The 19,959-nt window shown below is 35.1% G+C and overlaps 1 protein-coding gene across 12 annotated transcripts in view; it reads right to left on the bottom strand.

Moving 5' to 3' along the window:
* Window positions 1–19,959, bottom strand: part of ASPH (aspartate beta-hydroxylase) — a 222,139-nt gene that overhangs the window by 166,996 nt on the left and 35,184 nt on the right. For 6 of the 12 annotated variants that reach the window (XM_025393195.1, XM_025393196.1, XM_025393202.1 and 3 more), the window contains exons 2-3: window positions 15,058–15,207; window positions 11,662–11,730 (exon numbers count right to left, since the gene is read on the bottom strand). In XM_025393195.1, the coding sequence (XP_025248980.1) occupies window positions 11,662–11,730; window positions 15,058–15,207 (219 nt within the window). Of the gene's footprint in view, window positions 1–5,928; window positions 6,992–11,661; window positions 11,731–13,441; window positions 13,487–15,057; window positions 15,208–19,959 lie in introns of those variants that run through there. The other 6 variants (XM_025393203.1, XM_025393201.1, XM_025393200.1 and 3 more) reach the window with 2 other exon arrangements.

Below are 19,959 nucleotides of genomic sequence, written 5' to 3' on the forward strand. Positions count from 1 at the left end.
AAATAAACAGTGCTGTACTTTATTTTAAACTTTTTTGGTTTGGGTATAAATCCTTATGGTGATACAAATGAACAAATGAACAAAGTGCAATGCACGATACAAAACTCCAAAGGATCATCTTATGTTTTTCTGAACTTAAAAACATAGCCAATAATTTTTCAATATTTTTGACACAACAAAGACCAAGCTAATAATTTAAACAATTATTACGTTCAGTCTCTGAAGAAAAGCATATAGACTGAAAAAAGCATACCACCAAAAACAGTTAATAAAGGAGTCCCTAAGTAATAATGAAACAAAAAGAGAGTCAAGAAATTTTTTTTTTTTTTTTTTTTTTGCCGGCTGCAGTGGCTCACGCCTGTAATCCCAGCATTTTGGGAGGCCGAGGCAGGTAGATTACCTGAGGCCAGGAGTTCGAGACCAGCCTGACCAACATGGTGAAACCCCATCTCTACCAAAAATACAAAAATTAGCCGTGGTGGCAGGTGCCTGTAATCCCAGCTACTAGGGAGGCTGAAGCAGGAGAATCACTTGAACTCAGGAGGCAAGAGGCTGTGGTGAGCTGAGACCGTGCCATTGCACTCCAGTCTGGGCAACAAGAGGGAAACTCCCTCAAAAAAAAAAAAAAAAAAATTTGTAGCCTGGAATTTAAAATAAAATGAAATTAAATTTTTTTAAAAAAGAAAATGTGTGTTTTTTTTTTTAAAGTGAAATGATCAGTTTTAGGAAGGAAGGAATGAACAAAAGTTTAGGATGAGGACACTATTTTATTATGTTGGTTACTAAACATCCTTTAAGGTTCTTCAGAATACAGTTTTATAAGCAGTAGAGAAGGCAGTCATGCCACAATGATGAGAAAACGTATGTGGAAGGAAAGGTGACCAAAATCCTAGGGTGCTCACATCAGCCTTCTTTATTTCCTTAGAAGAAAACTGATCATATATGGAATTTCCCTAGATTCTGAGGGGGACAGAAAAGGAAAAAGAGTTTGAAGAATTTTATCCAGGTTTTGTTTGGAAGGTCGAGGAAACGCAGGCATGTACGTAAGAAAAAGAAGCTAAGTTCATAACAGGAGAGAGGTGATGAGGTCAGGAGGAGGTACAGGCTCAAGGGAAAGGGCTGGCTTTGGAAACCAGAGGGAAGCAATGTCTGAAAAAACGAAGAGTAAATGAGAGAAGAAACAATAGCTCAAAAAAATCCTGAGACAGTAATGTTGTAAAGGGAAGAGAGAAGAAAATAATGGAATGAAGCCACACTAATTATCTTAGAAAAGCAGAAAGCAAAATCATCTCTACAGAGGAATAAAAGGACTCTGGAAGAAGGAAGGGTGTGGAAAAGGTTTAGAATGACTGCTAATGAGGGAAACTGTCGGAGCAGCATGTCCCTGAGGGAGGCTCAGTACAGGCAACTTTATAACAGATTTTTCCCCCCCCAGCAACCATGGCAAATGCAGTAATGGAGAAAGGGGTCATTGGTAATCCAAGATCAGTGACAGCATGTAGAGGCGAAAAAAATATTAGTTTGTGGGCATTAGGTAGTGGACTTAAGGGGAAACCACAAGGCAGGTACATAAGGCCCACCTTTCTATTCTTCCTAATTCTTGACAAAATTAAATTCTTACTGTTTGTAACTATGGTTGATGTAGATTCTCCCTACAGTGCCAAAATGCCACAAGCATGTCCTACTTTTCTCCTTTTCTATCTTTACTACCATAGCTAATGTCTAGGGAAAAAAAAGAAACAAAGGAACATTCCACTAATCAATAAAATTCATGACAACACAAAGGCTCTTCAAAAATAGTTTCCAAGTAGTATGAAGAAAATTCTATCAATTCGAGCAAAAATGGAAACATCTTGGTATTTCTTAATCCATTCAGACAAAAGTTGTTTTTAATTAATAGAATATATTTCAATTTAAGAAATAATCAAAGACGCATTAGGATGTGCTTAAAATACATGTTGAAAAATAACTGCCATGCTGTTTACTTTCTTTTCATCCTTTTATGCTTATTTTGATGTAAGTATTTAAAGTGATGATACTTAATAGCTCTGGCAACTATTTGGGAATTCCTATACAGAAATCAGAAAAAAGGTCTTACATTCTTCCCTTAGAACATAAGAGAGTTGCCTAAAGGAAATTTATGCTATTTTGGCAACTGCCTCAGGCCACTATTCCACATTTTCTTTTCTTTTTTTTTTTTTTGAGACGGAGTCTCGCTCTGTCGCCCAGGCTGGAGTGCTGTGGCCGGATCTCAGCTCACTGCAAGCTCCGCCTCCCGGGTTTACGCCATTCTCCTGCCTCAGCCTCCCGAGTAGCTGGGACTACAGGCGCCCGCCACCTCGCCCGGCTAGTTTTTTGTATTTTTTAGTAGAGACGGGGTTTCACCGTGTTAGCCAGGATGGTCTCGATCTCCTGACCTCGTGATCCGCCCGTCTCGGCCTCCCAAAGTGCTGGGATTACAGGCTTGAGCCACCGCGCCCGGCCTCCACATTTTCAAAATCAAATGTTCTCTATGAAATAAAATGTTTGATCCAATGGATAGATCTGTGGTTACACCACATGCAATAGACATGATTTTAGAAGACCGGCTGCATTACAGACACACAAGTAGCTACTTCAGACTTTCAGACAGTCAGCTCTAGAATTGGTCTGGATATCGCTTCATACTCAGGCCATTTCAGCCACTTCCACCATTTCTGGTGAGACCTGTGAGTCACCTTGAGCCTTCTCATCTTCCTCTGTCCCATAATGGAACATCACAATCATTTCAACATTGACGACACATAGCAAAAAGAGGCCCTAAATGTCTGAGTAACTGTCCTGTTAGTGAGGCAGACTGTTCCTCTAGAATGGATGTCTACTCTTGGTAAAATGCATGTCAGGACCCTACACCAATTTCTTTTTTATTTTTAAACAGATATAATAATATAGTACAGATTAAAAGAAGCAGCAGCAGCAGCAGCTACAAACCCACCAACCCTCTACAATAAGTGGGGAACGGAGGATCAGAACATAACTGAAAGACTAAATAAACAGAAAGGGATTACAACCAGAGACAGAGAAAAAAGGTAAAATGCAGATTCAAATACAAATTGGAGATTGGAAAGGTCACCTGAAGACTTTTGTTAGCATAAGTCAGTTTGTTACAGAAACTCAAAATGTCATTTCTATTGCAAAAAATATGTCCAATAATTTTACCAGTTAAACCATTTTTTAAAAAAAACAAAAACAAAAACACAACTCAGTATTTTATTATGCAATGAGTAGTAACTCCTCACCCACCGGGATCCACACCAGCGTATGACATTATTCATATGATATTAATGAATATCATATGCGGGGCTTAGCATTGAAGGGGAATTCAAATAAAACCTAAGATCTGGTTCCTAGATTCAAGGAGTCCACAAACTACTTGATATCTAACTCCTAAGTATTACAGGGTCATCTCAACCAATAACAAAGGCAGTGAATTCTGCATACTGGTTCCATCATTTAACTTATGAAAATAAAGTCTGGGTCACTGAGTTTCTTTAAGTATTCCAAATATGCATTGTAATCAAAGATTCCATGCCAAATCACAGAAAATTTCTTATATGTTTTATAGACTTAAGGAGCTAGCCCAACAAATTATCTAGAAAGAGTCTTGAAGCATCAATTCCCAACAAGTAAACTGCCAGGTGATGAAATTAAGAATAACTGGCTATGCTAGATCTGATTTTTTGATAATGCTCCTAAGTCAAAAACATCAGGGTAGACAAACAATCTGCTCTATCTTACTGTAAATAAAAACAATTCAAACAGAAAATAGTCCTTCCTTCCTGTCTGGATACAGTTCTATAAGACAGGGAGGTAATTTCTAAAAAGAAAGAACCAAGGACAAGATGAAAAAGCAGGACAGCCCACTATTCTATATGTCCTCAGCACTGAGGTGTGTGCAGGATCCCCAGGGCAGCAGGCTGACAGCCAGACCTCAGGACTGGGTAAAATTGGCACCCAGAAGACACTTCCCCAACTGACTTATACCCACCACTCATGCCCCAAAGCAAGGCAGGCTGAAGGAAGCTAAAGGGCTGAAAAGAATCCCAAGAGTGCTGCTGTCTTGTTTTTGTGCCAAACTCCGGAGAACCCAGCACCTTTGCAATCGGACAAACATCAGCGCATCCGGAGAAGCCAGAACAGTGACTCCAAGGAGACAACACTGTATCTCAACACGGAGCCTGTTCCACAGAGTTTCTTTGGTTGCTCAAAACTGAAAAGGTAAAGTAAATACAGTATAACTTAAAATTCCCTAACTATATATTCAAATTAATGGGATACGATTTTGCCTTAATTTAGTTCTTAAGTTTAAAAGACATGAGCAAGGAAGACTTATATTATGAAACAGAAAGTTAGAAAATACACCCTTAGAAAATAAAGAATTATAGCAATATATAATAAATCAAACTAAGGTGAAGTAATTTTGATCTGCTTCAAGATACTTTATAGCACAGTTTTGCAAATACTTTTATTTTATCTTACACACACATACAAGCCTTAGGCACATGTTGACGGAAGTCACAGAAGTCAGGGGTTCGTCAGCTACCTGGGTGTCATTTTCATCAGAGCCTTTCAGAGGAACTAACGAGAAGTGGTACAAAATAAGTAGCAAATTTTTATCCCACATTCTTGTTTTTCACTTACAAAAATAAAGCATAATTAATTTCTGTACATAAAATATGAATTAGTATGACAAAGTGATGAAAAATTAATAATTTCAAACATTTTTAACACAAAATTTAATTATTTACTTCTTATCAATTAATCAAATATCTTCTAGTGTTAGTAGTAATGACATGTTAACAAATAAGATTGCTTTAAAAAGTATATCCTGGAAATTTGGCTAGGTGAATTTCATTGAGTGGGGCTGAAGATTCCTTTAGAATTTAAACCTAATAAACTTTGATATTTCATATTACCCAAGTATAAAAGCAGAAGACACAATAAACAAAAAGACTGAATACATTTTCAGAAGGAACATTACTGAATGATACTCATTTGCTGGAGAGCATGCTACTAAGTGACAGCTTAACTGAAGTCCTTGAATATTTGAAAACAGAAGCTTTAACAGACTATCAGAAGCATTAACAGAATAAAACATATTTGCCCATTAGCGAGAGCAAGACAAACTAGAGCTTTAATAGCCATTTAAACTTTAAGAGATTATTTGTCCAGTGTGTATATCCACATCTAAAAGTCGCTATAGAATGTTTGCTTTTTAATAATATTAGCAAATTGGACAGTCTTCCCTGACACAGGTAAATGGTGGGCAGAGGGGATGGATGTCCTGTGCTGACTTGAGGCTGCTACTTTCAGTCTATTATTATGACAGCCTACAAGAGTAATTTCTAACAATTTAAATTTGTCATAGTACCCTCAGGATAAATGGATGAATGATACACTTACTGAAAGTAATTTGATTAGATATAGAAGACAAGAAATATTTGAAAAGTAGAAATTATAGTTAAATAAAATGTGAAGAAGTGCAAACATTTTCAAATTTTTAGCTCTCTGACAAACATTAAGCAAAATCTTAGAGAAGCTGGAAGAGATTTAAAACCATGGAACATCACTCCTTCAAAAAATAACATCCCTTTGCTTATCTTCCTTATCGCTAGAAGAGCTTTGCTTGAGGGGAAACTGATGAAATCTCATTTTAAGAAATGCATTTTGTATATAGCTGATACAATTGTTTTTGTTATTACTGAAGCAAACTCATTTTTCAAGAAATCGATTCAAATATGTTTTTAAGGTTTTCTAAAGGGAAAAGTTTACTGCCCTAAATGGAATTACCACTTCAATAAGTTTATAATTCTAAAAATCTCATCATATCTAAGCCAAAATCAATATCCAATTAATAAGTCAATGAAAGAAAAAATGGAAAAAGACTTATTTAGGATGAATAATTTTAATATGTACAACATTAAGATACATATTCACATATTCCCTCATGTGTAATATGCCTACTTTAAAAAAAAATACAAATTACTTTCTCTGGATGTATATTTGGAAATAAAATTGAAAATAAATTTTGCTTTCATAGACAGAAATATGTCATGCTACTATCTGAAAACAGTAAGTTAACTTACTCTAAGGCAAAAACATGGGGTTATTTTAAAATTATTTTAAAAGCACCATTAACACAGAATTTTACATAGAAATTTATAGGAACCTATCTGACACAAACCTAAACAAATTACAATAAAAAATATCAGCTTAGTAAAGAACCATCATTTTACACATCAGTCATGTTAAAGAACAGAGAAGCATTTAACTTAAAAATCATGCCAGAAATATTTTTATAATGAAATCCATTAGAATCATCTTAATTAATAGTGCGTTAGAAAGACAAGCATCAAGGGTTAACCACAACACAATCTGCTGTAAGTGTTCAAATTTAGTTCAGTGAATACATGAGTTGAAACAAAACGATACAGAAACCAATTATACCACCAAGAACATCATTTTCTCTGTACTTTGTAGTTGACTACAAGAATGAGGAGTACCATTTTCTTCAATAGAAGTTGGGGGAGCTGAGCGAGCAAGGGACTAGCTAGTAGCTGTACTGGGCAAGATCACATGGTTGACTTGCACGGTAAGATCACAACCGCCCCACTGCACATTAAGCCCTGCATAAGCAAAGGAAAGAAAAGAAAAAGGAGGCTGCTTCGGGTGTTCATTTGCCAATGACTTCAGTCCCTGAATCAAAGCTACTGGTTATGTAAATCCAGTATGACACAAGTCTTTCCCTGAACCCCTTCATTCTGTGACGTACCATCAACACCATCTGCGGTTTCGCTTTCTTCTTCTTCTTCTTCTAGCATTTCAAAGGGAGTCATTATATCATAGAGAAATGAGAGGAAACCATAAAACCAATCTGAACTTTCCTCTGCTAAAATATTAAGGACTTCCTCAAGAGAATCAATATTTTCATTACTGCCATCTTTGGTCAGGCCTACATAAGAATAAAGGAAGAGAGAGAGAAAATAAGGAGAGCAGTTAGGTGGAAAAAAGAAGTGGAGGAAGGGCGATCTCAAAAGCGATGTGCATCATGGTCAGAGAGGTTTACAGAAACGGTATTTGGAAAATAAAGAAGTCCATTACAATGCACACCTTACAATCAACTCTCAATCACATGTCAAAAGAAAGCCACAATTTGACCAATCCTTACCACTCCTACCAGCCCCTACCTAGGTTTGCCTTTCTCTCATTAGAGTGTTGAGGTGAAAGACAAAATTTTATCAGTCAAAAATCAATAGACAGTAATGGAAAATCAGTTGACTGTAAAAGGAAGAGTGAATAAAAGCAGTATCAGAGAAAAAAAGATATATACTCTGACAACCCCCAGATTTGCTCATTTACCAACCAGATTTTATCGAGAGTTGATTATACACACATTCATTCATTCATTCATTCATTCAAACTAGAAAGGCTTATTTCCTCAAACTTCTCCCCTCCCCACACCAGCACCCCACTTAAGACCTGGAGTTAAGTTAGGAAATTCTGGAGTTAATATAATTAGCAGTATTACCATTTATAGCATCCACAGATGGGCATAAGTACACTGAAATTATGTAACTCAGATAATTTTAACACTTAAATTTTAACACTATTAAATGTGGTAGCTCTATAAAACTCTGGCAATTGACTCACGGTCCTGTAATTCTGGCCAATGACAACAGTCAGCTATTAATAATAATTCACTTTGCCTACCAATATGAAATTTGATCAAGGCCTTAGCTGGTCACTTGCAATAGGAACATTCCAAACTCCTCTCCCTATAGGTCTGTGAAATTAGCTTCTATTGCTAAGACCCCTTTCAACTGTCATTTTTAAGTATTGGACCCAAAACAGGCCCTTAGGATAGAAATAAATCAAAGTATATATTGTTTTTATCATTTGTTTTTTTTCCTGTGAAGAACTGGCTCTGGGTAGCAAAGGGTTCTTAGCTCCAGTAGGTATCAGAATCTGACAGTACTACCAAGCTGTATACCAAGCCCATAATTCTGAGGAGGAATAATAGGGTAGGGTATTCTGGCTATAAGAAATGTGAACATCCATGACCACTGAGCTTTTCTGGTTGTAACTACCTAATTCGGTCATTTAAGTCTTTGGCAACACACAATTTCTCCATGTACTATAACTACCAGCAATCAAGATTGGCAGATAAAGGATAAGACAACAACTAGTTTAAAAGTTTTAAAGATTACAGTGAATTTTCTCTACTTTACTCAAAAGAACTGTATTATGTCATTCTTCATGTTTTTGGTAAGAAAAAATGCAAACCGCAGTTGGTATTTAAATTACTTTTTGACAAGCCTAGCACGTTTTCACTCAATTTAGCAGTAGACAAATGCTGTGAACAAAGATCTATATTCCCAACTAAGTCTCTGTGGGAATAACACTGTTTCTTCTTCCTGCCTTAAAACATTATAGCTGCATATTTAGTATAAACATCTTTATTTTTCTCCATTTGCCAATATATTATAAGTACCTCCGAGTATTACATGTAAAATATAAAACTTTTCCATCCTTTAGTATGACAGGTGACCATATGCAACAAATATGCAAAAGCATTTGAACAAAACTGTTTACCCAGCAAAGCAACTTTCCTCTGGTTCTCAAGACAAAAGTACTAGTCCAAAGAGAAAAATATATATTCTGGGTATGTGACTCCTTCTGAACCTCTAAGAACAAGGCTCAACCAAATGGAATGCCTTTGGCTTGGCAAGGTCTGGTCTTCTCCTCCCATCAACTCACTCATGCATCTATCAGTCTACAAATGTTTTTCCAGGATGTAGCAAGTGCTGACTGGCTTTTCTTTTGCTTTCCAGCCATACCTGATACGATGCCAGCTAGGTGCTAGCCATAGGACAAAAGGACAACCACATGATCCTTAGGTAGTGTCACTCTAAGGATTTAGTCCTCACGTCATTTAGTCCTCGGGTCATTTTCCTGTTGATTTTATTTGGAAAATAAGTTTTTAAAGAATATATTTTCAAACAAGGTAGTTTTCAATCATCTGAACTACAACCAAAGATACCTACATTTTAGTTAATTTAGTTAATAAGAAGCTATGTAAATGAAGAAAAGTGGGCTTAGTACACTTTCAAATAATCAAATGGGCCTTGGCCAGAAATAATCAAATAATAAAATTAATGATGGTTAGTGGTCTTGATTTACTCACATATTTTTAATTCTCTCTATTTCACAAGAAAAGCCACACCCTAAAATTGAGTGAAATGTACCATGTGAATGTATACATTTCCCCAAATTTATAAGATTTAGATATATGCGGACTTAAGAATCTAGAAAAAAAGATATGAAATAAATGCACAGTCTATGAAAGATTAACATATCTCAATTATTACTATACCTGCGATGCCAACAGCTCCTCTAATCTCTGATTTCCTACCTTCCTCCCTCCCCTTGGATCTCCTGGGCCTTAATCTAAAACCTAAACCCTTAAAGCTTAAATTTTACCGTTAAGCTGCCTCTCCAGTGAGAATGTACCTTGGAAGTCTGGCTTCATTTTGGGTATATGCTCACTGTAGTGCTCTCCCCATAACCTCTACCTGACCACACAGAACCCATTAAAGCCTCTGTACTCCCAACAATTTCACCAGGCTGTCTTTGCAGTAACCTTCCAGTAACAGAGGCACCGCTAAACTATAATGATCTTACAAACCAGAAAAGAACTTTAGTCATAAAACTCAATTCAAGTTAAGGTTGCATTTCCTGCAGAGAACTCAAACGCCATAGAAATAAGATTAAAGGTGATAAGTAAGCCTAACATTTCACCTTTGGTTTGTTTCATCTGTACTGAAGCTACAAGCCAACTGCAAACTAGTACGGGAAGAGTAAAAAAGTATTTATGTAGCTTTATTTGATCTGTCTTTATGCATTTATTAGTAAAGTTACCAAAATAAACCTTGATATTCACCAAATTTAGTTCCACCTCCAAGTGTATAATTCTTATAAATGGCACAATTTACGAGTTCCTTACACTATCCCTGCAAACAGCAATATTCAAAGTTACAATTAATTAGCTTCTTAATGGTAGGTTAAAAACCTTAAAGGGGATGACCTTTTGAAATCTCAAATACACTAAAAATCAAGTTAAGGTAATAGTTTGCTATAGAAATCAGTGTGTTTTATCAAAGAAATACCACATTTTAATTTCTAATGGCTGACATTTCCTGACAGACCAGATGGCTGGTTTTAAGCAAAAGCAAACAAATAAAAATCAATAAAATACAGTAGATGAGAGTAATATTATTTCTAAAAATAAGGGAACTTGACCCAAATTTTATTTTATCTTTAAAATAAAGAGCTTTGCTATTCCGAATTTGTCATTTAAAGCAATATAATGAAGTGATAAACCATTTATAGGCAAGCAAATTAACATCATTCTGATAAGTTCTATATAATTTTGTTTCTTTTACATGCCCAGGATTATAGTCATCTGAGGATTCAATATATTTACAGAAACTCAAATTTAGATACACAATGACAGGACTACATTGAAAATTTCATTAAAGTTAAGACAAGAAAATAAATTTCATGGTAAGTTTACAGCAAACATTAATTCCCAATGGGCAGAAAAAAAAAAAAAAAAAAAAAACCTAACAGGTCAAAATTAGGAAGGTTTACTATCTTTAATCACAACTAAAACTCTATTTTCATAGAACTTTCTCTATTTCATAAGCAGGTGGATTTAATCTACTAAAAGCAGCTTCATTGGTTACAGATGTGGCATCCTACTGTGTTTTCATTTCTAAAAAACATACACAAAACAGTATAACTAAGAAGAATTTCTTTGGGTCATTATTTTATAAGCTTAGTGTATAATATCATGCCATATCCATTATTTTTCTAAAGACTCTAATATAAAAAGTTTTAACATATATTATGCTACATACAAAAGCAAAGGAAGTCTCAACAGGCCAGATTATACAAAATTTGCATGTTAAAATTAACACCATTCTTTCCAGCAAGACAGCACTTTAAAATAAATGAGGGAACACCACAATGTTATTTATTACAAGAAACATCTCTGATAAAGACAGGTAATTCTGATAGTGAAAGAGAAGGGTCCAAGACTTCCAAAATAAAGACAGTGGGTCAAAAGACCAGGAGTTCATATTTTAGCGCTACCGTTAAAATAAGCATGGGACATTTTAAGATGTTTATTATCACTTTTATTTCAAAATTAATTTACGTAAGCCTGTAGAAATTTACATTTTGAAATGGAAGTGAATGTCTAATGTTAATGAAGAATATCTATAATTACCATATCTAAAAATAGACTAGGATACTAGCTATTCAAATTCTAAGTTCAGAATAAGAAGTACTTTAAATCTGAAAACACACATGAAATTATTATACTTATCAAAATATATATGTTTAAGAGATATACACTTATTCACTGATAAAAGTAAATTGAAATGAAAGAGTCTGCAGAAAAATAAGCCATTTAAACTTTTAACAGTAATGAAATATATGATTTAAGGGGAAAAAAATCTTCTGTAAGATATATACTATTGAGATAGATATTATTAAAGCAAAAATATTTGTTTCCAGCATTTTATCACCATTAACAAAAAACATAAAATGTGTACTTGCCTAATAAAACTTTGGCATCATCCACATCAAAATCTCCATCACCATCAGCATCATAGATTCCTAGTTTTCCTACAACAGGGGAGAAATGATGGATATGGAACAAAAAAGAAAAGAAATTTAATACGGTATTACAACTTAGTGAAGTCCTGCAACTCAGTCATAAATGTTACCAATTAATGCAATTCTTTGCTCTTTTAATCCTGCAAAGCAGTGTCAAATGAATATCTTACCTAAAAATAGTGAGCAATTCAGTTAAGAGAGTCAGGAAATGTTCAGCTAGCAAATTCTATGAAATAAAACTGACATAGCATTTCCTTTAAAGACTGAACAACATATTCTGATCTAATTACTCCAGAATAATTTTTTTTTTTTTTTTTTGAGACGGAGTCTCGCTCTGTCACCCAGGCTGGCGTGCAGTGGCTGGATCGCAGCTCACCGCAAGCTCTGCCTCCCGGGTTCACGCCATTCTCCTGCCTCCGCCTCCCGAGTAGCTGGGATTACAGGCGCCCGCCACCTCGCCCGGCTAGTTTTTTTGTATTTTTTAGTAGAGACGGGGTTCCACCGTGTTAGCCAGGATGGTCTCGATCTGACCTCGTGATCCACCCGTCTCGGCCTCCCAAAGTGCTGGGATTACAGGCTTGAGCCACCGCGCCCGGCCCCCAGAATAGTTTTTATTAAACTGCTAAAAATATTTTTGGTAAAGTTTTTAGCATATATGAAATAATACTGATGCATTCCTAAGTTACTTGAAATTTAATATTTCTAAAGCATGAAATTTCATCACACTATCAATATCTGAAGCAAAAGAAACAACCAAGCCTCAAATAAAGACTAAATGTAAATAAATTAACATAGAATCTAAGTACTAAAAATTAAAAAATCATTAATTTTATATTTTACAATCATGATTTATAACAGAAATATCATGAATTAACCTTTAAAAATAAAAGACCATTCTGGAAATAAAGTATGTAAAACGGAAGGCTTCAGAAATTATAAAGGAAAATTTAGGATTATTCTACTTAATTAGCACAGGCCATTTATACTAAGAAAAAAAGGGCTTAAAACAGATATGCTGAGGAGACAATACTACCAAAACCTTTCCTCCTCATGAACAGAAAATGTTTTTAGGCTTTAGTGCTTTATCATATGGAACACTGTTATTTTGTTTAGCATTTCAAAAAGTCAAATACATTCAACTCCCTAAAAAAGCATCCTAAAATCCACATGATTCTAATTCATTACTGGACAATGACAGTGGAGAAACACAATAATGTTAATGTACAGCAATTTTTTAAACAGCATTTTCAAATACAGCATTAGTACTAAAAAAAACAACAGTTGGCAGCATTGTTATCATTTCTTTAACACAAAGTACATTAAAAAATTACAGAAGGGCAGGCAGAAATTTTGGTTCAGAGTAGCTCTGATCAATCTTTATCTCCCCAGAGCCCTTGCTCTACTTAGCAAAATGGTTAACTTGCTATACAGAAGTCTGACTTAGCAAACACATACACATTTAAAATGATAATGATGAAGGAAGAGATAAGGATGTTATTTCAACTGCTAAGAAAACAAAAAGTACTAATCAAGGCTATGCAGAGTACAGAACTCAAGAAACAGTAAAAGACAGAAAATACTATCCTTTCTGACAAACCCATAATGGGAAATTGGTGCTATCGCTTATATTCTGATGTAGGTAATAACTAAATTAGTACAAAAAGGATGAGCCGTTAGAGACTAACACACATAGACTTGAAATGCAACTCCAATAGCCTACCTTGAAGCACCTCTGATAAGTTATAACGGAAGTCCTTTGCTTTGGCTGCATGTATGTAAAAACATGAAAATTGTTATTTGTGCTTAAAAGTACAAATATTTAAAGTGTCCTCTTTTAAGATACGTTCCCTAACAACATATCACTGTAAGTCAGTCAAAGCATAGATCTACTCAGAAATTTGTCTCCAAACTAAAATTCTCCCTCAGTTGGTCTGTCAATCTATCCAGAGACTCTTTCTTTAAAGTAATGAAAATGTAAAACTTCAATGAAAGATTACAGATAAGCATATTTTGTTATTCCTACGGCCAAAAATTTGTTTGCTCTTTCTCCCCAAAAAGATGTCTATAATCTGACAAGTAAAGCAGAAGCACAGGAGGGCCAATGCAAGGGGAGATCACCCATGCAACATTGTATAGAGAGACAAGTGTGTATTTTTTCCAGTGACAGGTCCACATCTTTCACTGGATTACTAAAGAGGAGGGCCATTATTCACAATAGCCAAAGAGTGGAAACAACCCAAATGTCCATCACTGATAAACAGATAAGCAAAATGTGGTGTGTCCATATGATGGAATATTATGCAGCCATAAAATGAAGTACTGAACCTTAAAAACATTATGCTAAGTACAAAAAGGCAGATACAAAAGACCATATAATGTATGGTTCTATTATATGAAATGTCCAGAATAAACAAAACCACAGACACAGAAAGTAGATTAGTGTTTCCCAGGAGAGGGAAAGAGGAAGAGTTTGGGTATTTAGGGGAAGGAGGTAACAGAAATAATCTGGAATTATTTAATGCTAATGGGTACATAAAATGATGAATATAGTAAAAAAAAAAAAAGAAAAAAAACTGAATTGTACACATTCAAATATATAAAATACTGAATTTTATTTCAGTTAAAAAAAAAGATTTTTGGGGAAGTTAAGGAGAATGTGACTCTCAAAATAATAAAGAATCATTAATATAAAAAATCGTGAAAAACTGCAGTGATTACAGGAGAGAAAAGGAAAAAGGTGGAGAAAGGACACTATCAGAATGACCACAGCAACTTCCTCAGAACAGCACACAGATCACACTTACACACACACAATCATATCTGCAAATGCCTATCTCAGCACACCCATCCAGTACCTATATGTGTGCACACATACTCACCCCATCCCAACAGAGACACAGAAGGATGTACTTCGAAAACCCTCTCTAAGGAAGGGTTTTGCATATTGTGTGGTTATGATCCATTAGCAAGTCCTTAAATAAATGTAGTGGCTCATGATCAAGTATTTTTAAAATTTATAATGTAACAAAATTGAATAGAAATCAAAAAGTACTGCAAATAGTGAGAATGAGTACTGTTTGATAAAACCTCTCCCTGTGTGACAGGCATACAATATAAAGCCTTTTTTCAAAAACCTACAGGTCATGTTTAAAAAAGTTCAAAAGACAGTACTCCAAGGTAACCCTCTTCATATCCCCTTTCAGCTGCACTCTACTGAGAACCACTGAAAGGCTATAGAAATTACCAGTACCAAAAAGATGATAACAAATATTCAAGACTCCTAAGAGATGTCACTTACTCCCTCACAAATTCACATAAGGATATCAAAATTCTTACCTAGAACTTCCTCATAGTCAACAAGGTCAAACCAAATGACAGCTACAGATGTCCAGACGCCCAGCAATGCAATCACCATAAACCACGTGAAGAACGAAGTTCCCGAGGGTCCTCCTTTCCTCCCATTCTTGTGTCCTCCGTGCTTTGTCTCTGTTTAGAAATAAATGTAAGATGTCATAAGAAGAAAACACTTTACTGAACACCTCTTCTCACAATTATTTCTCCAATAATTTGGGATTATGCACAATGATAGACCATTTCAAAAATAGTTTTCAGTTAAATTCTCAAAACATGTTACATAAAATATTTTTGAAAACAGAAAAGATTGTTTAGATGCAACACTAACTTTGAAGTAGTGAAAGAAATAAACTCCTCAATGTTTTTAAAGATTTAGAATAACATGTATACTCCATCCAAGTTACTCATCAAAATGATCTGAATATTACCTCTTTCCAAAGGCAGAGCACATCAACAACTTAATGAAATCACATAGAAATGTAGCCAAATCCTTTTCTCTGTCCCATTTCATTTCTGCAGAATCTTAAAAACTCTGTTAACTACCACAGACGAAAATATCTCCCCCTAAACCATTCCATATTCTTAGCCAGAGAGAGAAGGACAGAAAAGTGAAACAGTATAATCCGTTCCTACTCCTTTACAAGATCTGTTGAGGCCTAAGGAAACAGGAAAAGGCTCATTCACAACTGGTCTCACTGCAGGAAACAGTTTTGTAAACTGCTGTCCACCTAAAGTGTCATTTATCGCATGTGATATGCTTAATATATCTTACATTCTTTTGTAAATATTCTTCTTACAGCCAAAAATAAACAAAAATCATTTTATATTAATAGAAAATAGTCAACACTGTCCTTAAAAAGATAATATTCAAATTTCCCATAAAAAGGAATACAATATATTATATCAATATTAATAAAAAGGTTAAATAATATCTCAAAATGCCTTCTAAGAAGACGAAAAGTTTATCAAACAGATGTTGGAAGACCAGGGCGGTGTCTCCTATTTGTGCAGCAGGTGGAATCGCTTTCATGTGCACTGCTGCTGGTGATCCTCACTGTGTCCTGCCACTATTTCTACAGAGGGCATTTCTGGATGTTTATACAGGACAATGTTTCATCCTGTGCACCTGTTCCTCACATTGCAAGATTTCTGGCATCCCTGGTTTCCCCTGGACCCAAAGGCAAGGAGCTCCCAAGGCTTAGGACAAACAAAATACCCCCAGACATTTCCACATGTTCCCTTCAGGGGCAGTTCCTGGGTGAGAACCAACGGGGATAAGGACAGGAATAATTATCTGTTTTATAAGTGAAACATGAAATGATTCTCCCAAAGTCACCAGTACAAGTTGGGTAGAACTAGGAACATATCTACACAGCTCTGAGTTCCTTAATCTCTAATCAGTGGGCCAAATTACACGATTTCAAAAAACCCCACTAGCTCTAATCTAGAACTTGAAACTAGAAACAATGGAATTCTTCTTGTTAAAAGGATGCACACATTTTTTAAAAATACATCACTAGATCAGTTTTTCAAATGCGGCCATAAAAACTAAATCCATCTGAGCATATATATGTATATTCAAACATATACATATATTTATCTACATGCCTACATCAAAGTATATAGAGTTCCGATGACTAAATAAGACTAAATTTTTTTTTTTTTAGACTTAGTCTCCCTCTGTCACCCAGGCTGAAGTGCACTAGCATGATCTCGGCTCACTGCAACCTCTGCTTTCCAGGTTCAAGGGATTCTCCTGCCTCAGCCTCCTGAGTAACTGGCATTACAGGCACCTGCCACCATGCTAATTTTTGTATTTTTAGTAGAGACAGGGTTTTACCATATTGGTCAGGCTGGTCTTGAACCCCTGCCCTTAAGTGATCCACCCACTTCGGCCTCTCAAAGTGCTAGGCCATTCTTAAAAAGTCAAGTATTTCCTTTTTGTGACATTCTTTAAATATTAATGGATCCATCAGAACCAGAGTTGTAAATAATATGGTAAATGCATAAAAGTATGCTTACCAAATGACAAATGGCCATCAACTTTGTTTCTAACGTGATCTATACGAAAGCTGGCTATATAAAAACATAATTTATTTATTAAATAAAAATACGTGCTGGGCATAGATCCTATTGTTGCAGATTAAATCAACTTCAAATAGGTATCATTACCTGAAACACAGGCATGGGAGGGGAAGATTGGGTGAAAATGTCTGCAACATTGGTAGAGGGAAATGGCGATTTTCAAAATTTTTATGTGTTGTTATCATATAAAAAAATACTAATTAAACCACTAATAAAATTTAAAGAAAAAAAAGATTTATGAAAGTAAGCTTCTGTGAGGTCAGGAAGTGCCACAGATTCAGTAACAGTTTTGTATGTCTAATTCACTACATTTTAATAAACAGAAAGACTTATTTTCTAACACTGTATCCAAAAAAGAACCCTTATTTCTATATATACAGACATATGCATACAAACCCATTTGTGTATAACACTAAGTTTAACAAAAATACTAACTTCCAAAATATCCACATACTCCAAATATGGAACTATAGTAGCTAATGACTAAGAATTTTCTGCCTTTGCTACTTATTGCCTCTAAGAATTAAATTTAATTTTTTTTTGTAAAAGGAATGCTAAATCTTCAGTAAAACTGGGTTCTTGTCTTATGTCCTCTTGAACATTCTGTAGCTGATACCAGTCTCTTGTATTTTTCCTCATTAACTGGAAAACAGCAAGGTTAAACAAATATAATTCAATTTTTCATTCATCCAACATTTTTATTCAGTACATGTATACCAGATAATTTTGCCCAATAATTAAGTTTTTAAAATGAGTATGTAGTCAAACGGATACCCAAGATGATACTGTTTAAAATAAACCCATACTGCAGTGAGCTATGATGGCGCCACTATACTTCAGCCTGGGCAACAAAGCAAGACCCTTTCTTAAAAAAAAATTAAAAAGTCTATAATGAAATAGCTAATAAAACAAAGTAATAGTTTGAATTCAAAGTTTAATTGTTTCTCCATTTCTATCTCTCTTAAAGGGAAATGGAGGAGGAAAATTTCTGATATTCTGAAAAGGAAATTATCATTTATCCAAGTTAACTCAGTGACACTCATTTAAGTTACTGACTGCAACACCAAATACAAGGAAAAAGTAGACAAAAGCTTTTTTCTAAAAAAGGAAATGAATGCATGCACCAAAACAGCAAGGGGTTGAGATGGGAAGGAGACAGTCAAACACAGTAAAAAAATACACCTTTACCTACAATTTGTTTACATTTTTATTTTAGATGTGATTCTAACAACTTTTCTAGCTCAATGCACAAAATTCTAGAATAGATTTCAGACACAATCTAACCCAAATGAGTCAAAGCAACAGAGTGTTGACAGAGGAAAAGCCTATAGACTGCACAGGTCTCTCAGCAAGAGCAGACCCAGGAACTCAGAAAAGCTGAGTGGTGGGAAGTCATTTATGATTGAAACTTTCAGGCAGAATCCCTGACAGTTCTTCAAATAATCTTCCGTACAAGACAGTAACTGGTTTCACACTGATTCTGCCATTAAAACACAGAAGAAATGTATAATAAATCTTAGGAAGATTTTCACTCAAAATAGTTTTTAGTATAGAGATTTATCACTTTAAAAGCTAAATGTTTCTTAAATAGAATGTATTATCAGCAATATTTTATATATCCCTTTTTAATATCAAACAAATGAGTTGCTACTCTAGTATTATTAACCTTATTACTGTTGATATTTACTTGTTCCATAAAGGAACAAAATATTAAATTATGGAAGGGATTATTTTCTAAGACACCTTTTTTAGGGGCAGTTTTTATCAACAGCAAACAATATACTCTTGATATGTCATTTGGTAAATATGCTGTGCCCAGTCCCAAAGGGCAGATCAGTTTCTGTCCAATGAAACTGATGAACGCATGGTAAGACAAACCCTTAAGAGGGTTTACAACTCCCTAAGCAAATCTGAAACCAGTACCTTCTTCCAAAAGTCTTTGGGAAGAACATCTAGTAGATGTCCCTGTTTTCTAAGATCAGAATAAATCTAAGTCTTCATTTCATTTTCTGGCTTCATGTTCAACCTGTAGTTCTGGGATCAGTCAAAAAGGATTTTTACTGGGGTTTAAGAATACCGCAAAAACTATGTGAATCATTTTCTCACATTTTATTCCATCAAAAGTACATGACCTCCAAATCAGAAAATGTTCCCACATACCACCAAACACAGAAATTACTATGGCAAGCAATAGTCGAAAATGAAGACTCTCCAAAACAAAAGCCAAGGGAGGGGAAATGTGTAGTTTTATTTATTTGGTCAAGGGAAGGGAGACAAGACGACGAACCCCAGCACTTGAACGGTCATTAGCTACTTCACTGGCCCACTACTAACTGAATTAGAGATCATTTATAAGTTTTAGCTGGCATTATGTTGGGAATTTCGTATTTACACATAAACTCTATACATTTAAAGTTTTTTGAAAAACACAAAAACTGTCAAGCAACTCATCAAACTGATTATTTTTCCATGCTATAAAATGTCACCCTTTGGGAATCGAAAACTGTTAAAAGTGGGTCAGAGGTAACAGCTGATTTTTCCTAACTACATAGATTACCTAATCCACAAGAGGGGAGAAATGTCTTCCAAAAGAACTAAAAGGCAGATACATATCTGATATTCTTCACGGCTACATGAAGCACTTTATCAGACGAGTCAAGTGACCCATTCTAACCAATTATTCAAACAGTATTCACATAGGACATGCTCTTATTCTCTATCCTAATCGAAGAATCCTTTCAGTTGCTAATTAGACAGCTCAGAGTTAGAACCAGTTTTCACACATGTATTTTTTTCTTT

The sequence above is a fragment of the Theropithecus gelada genome, chromosome 8 (assembly GCF_003255815.1).
Source record: "Theropithecus gelada isolate Dixy chromosome 8, Tgel_1.0, whole genome shotgun sequence".
NCBI classification, from domain to species: Eukaryota; Metazoa; Chordata; class Mammalia; order Primates; family Cercopithecidae; genus Theropithecus; species Theropithecus gelada.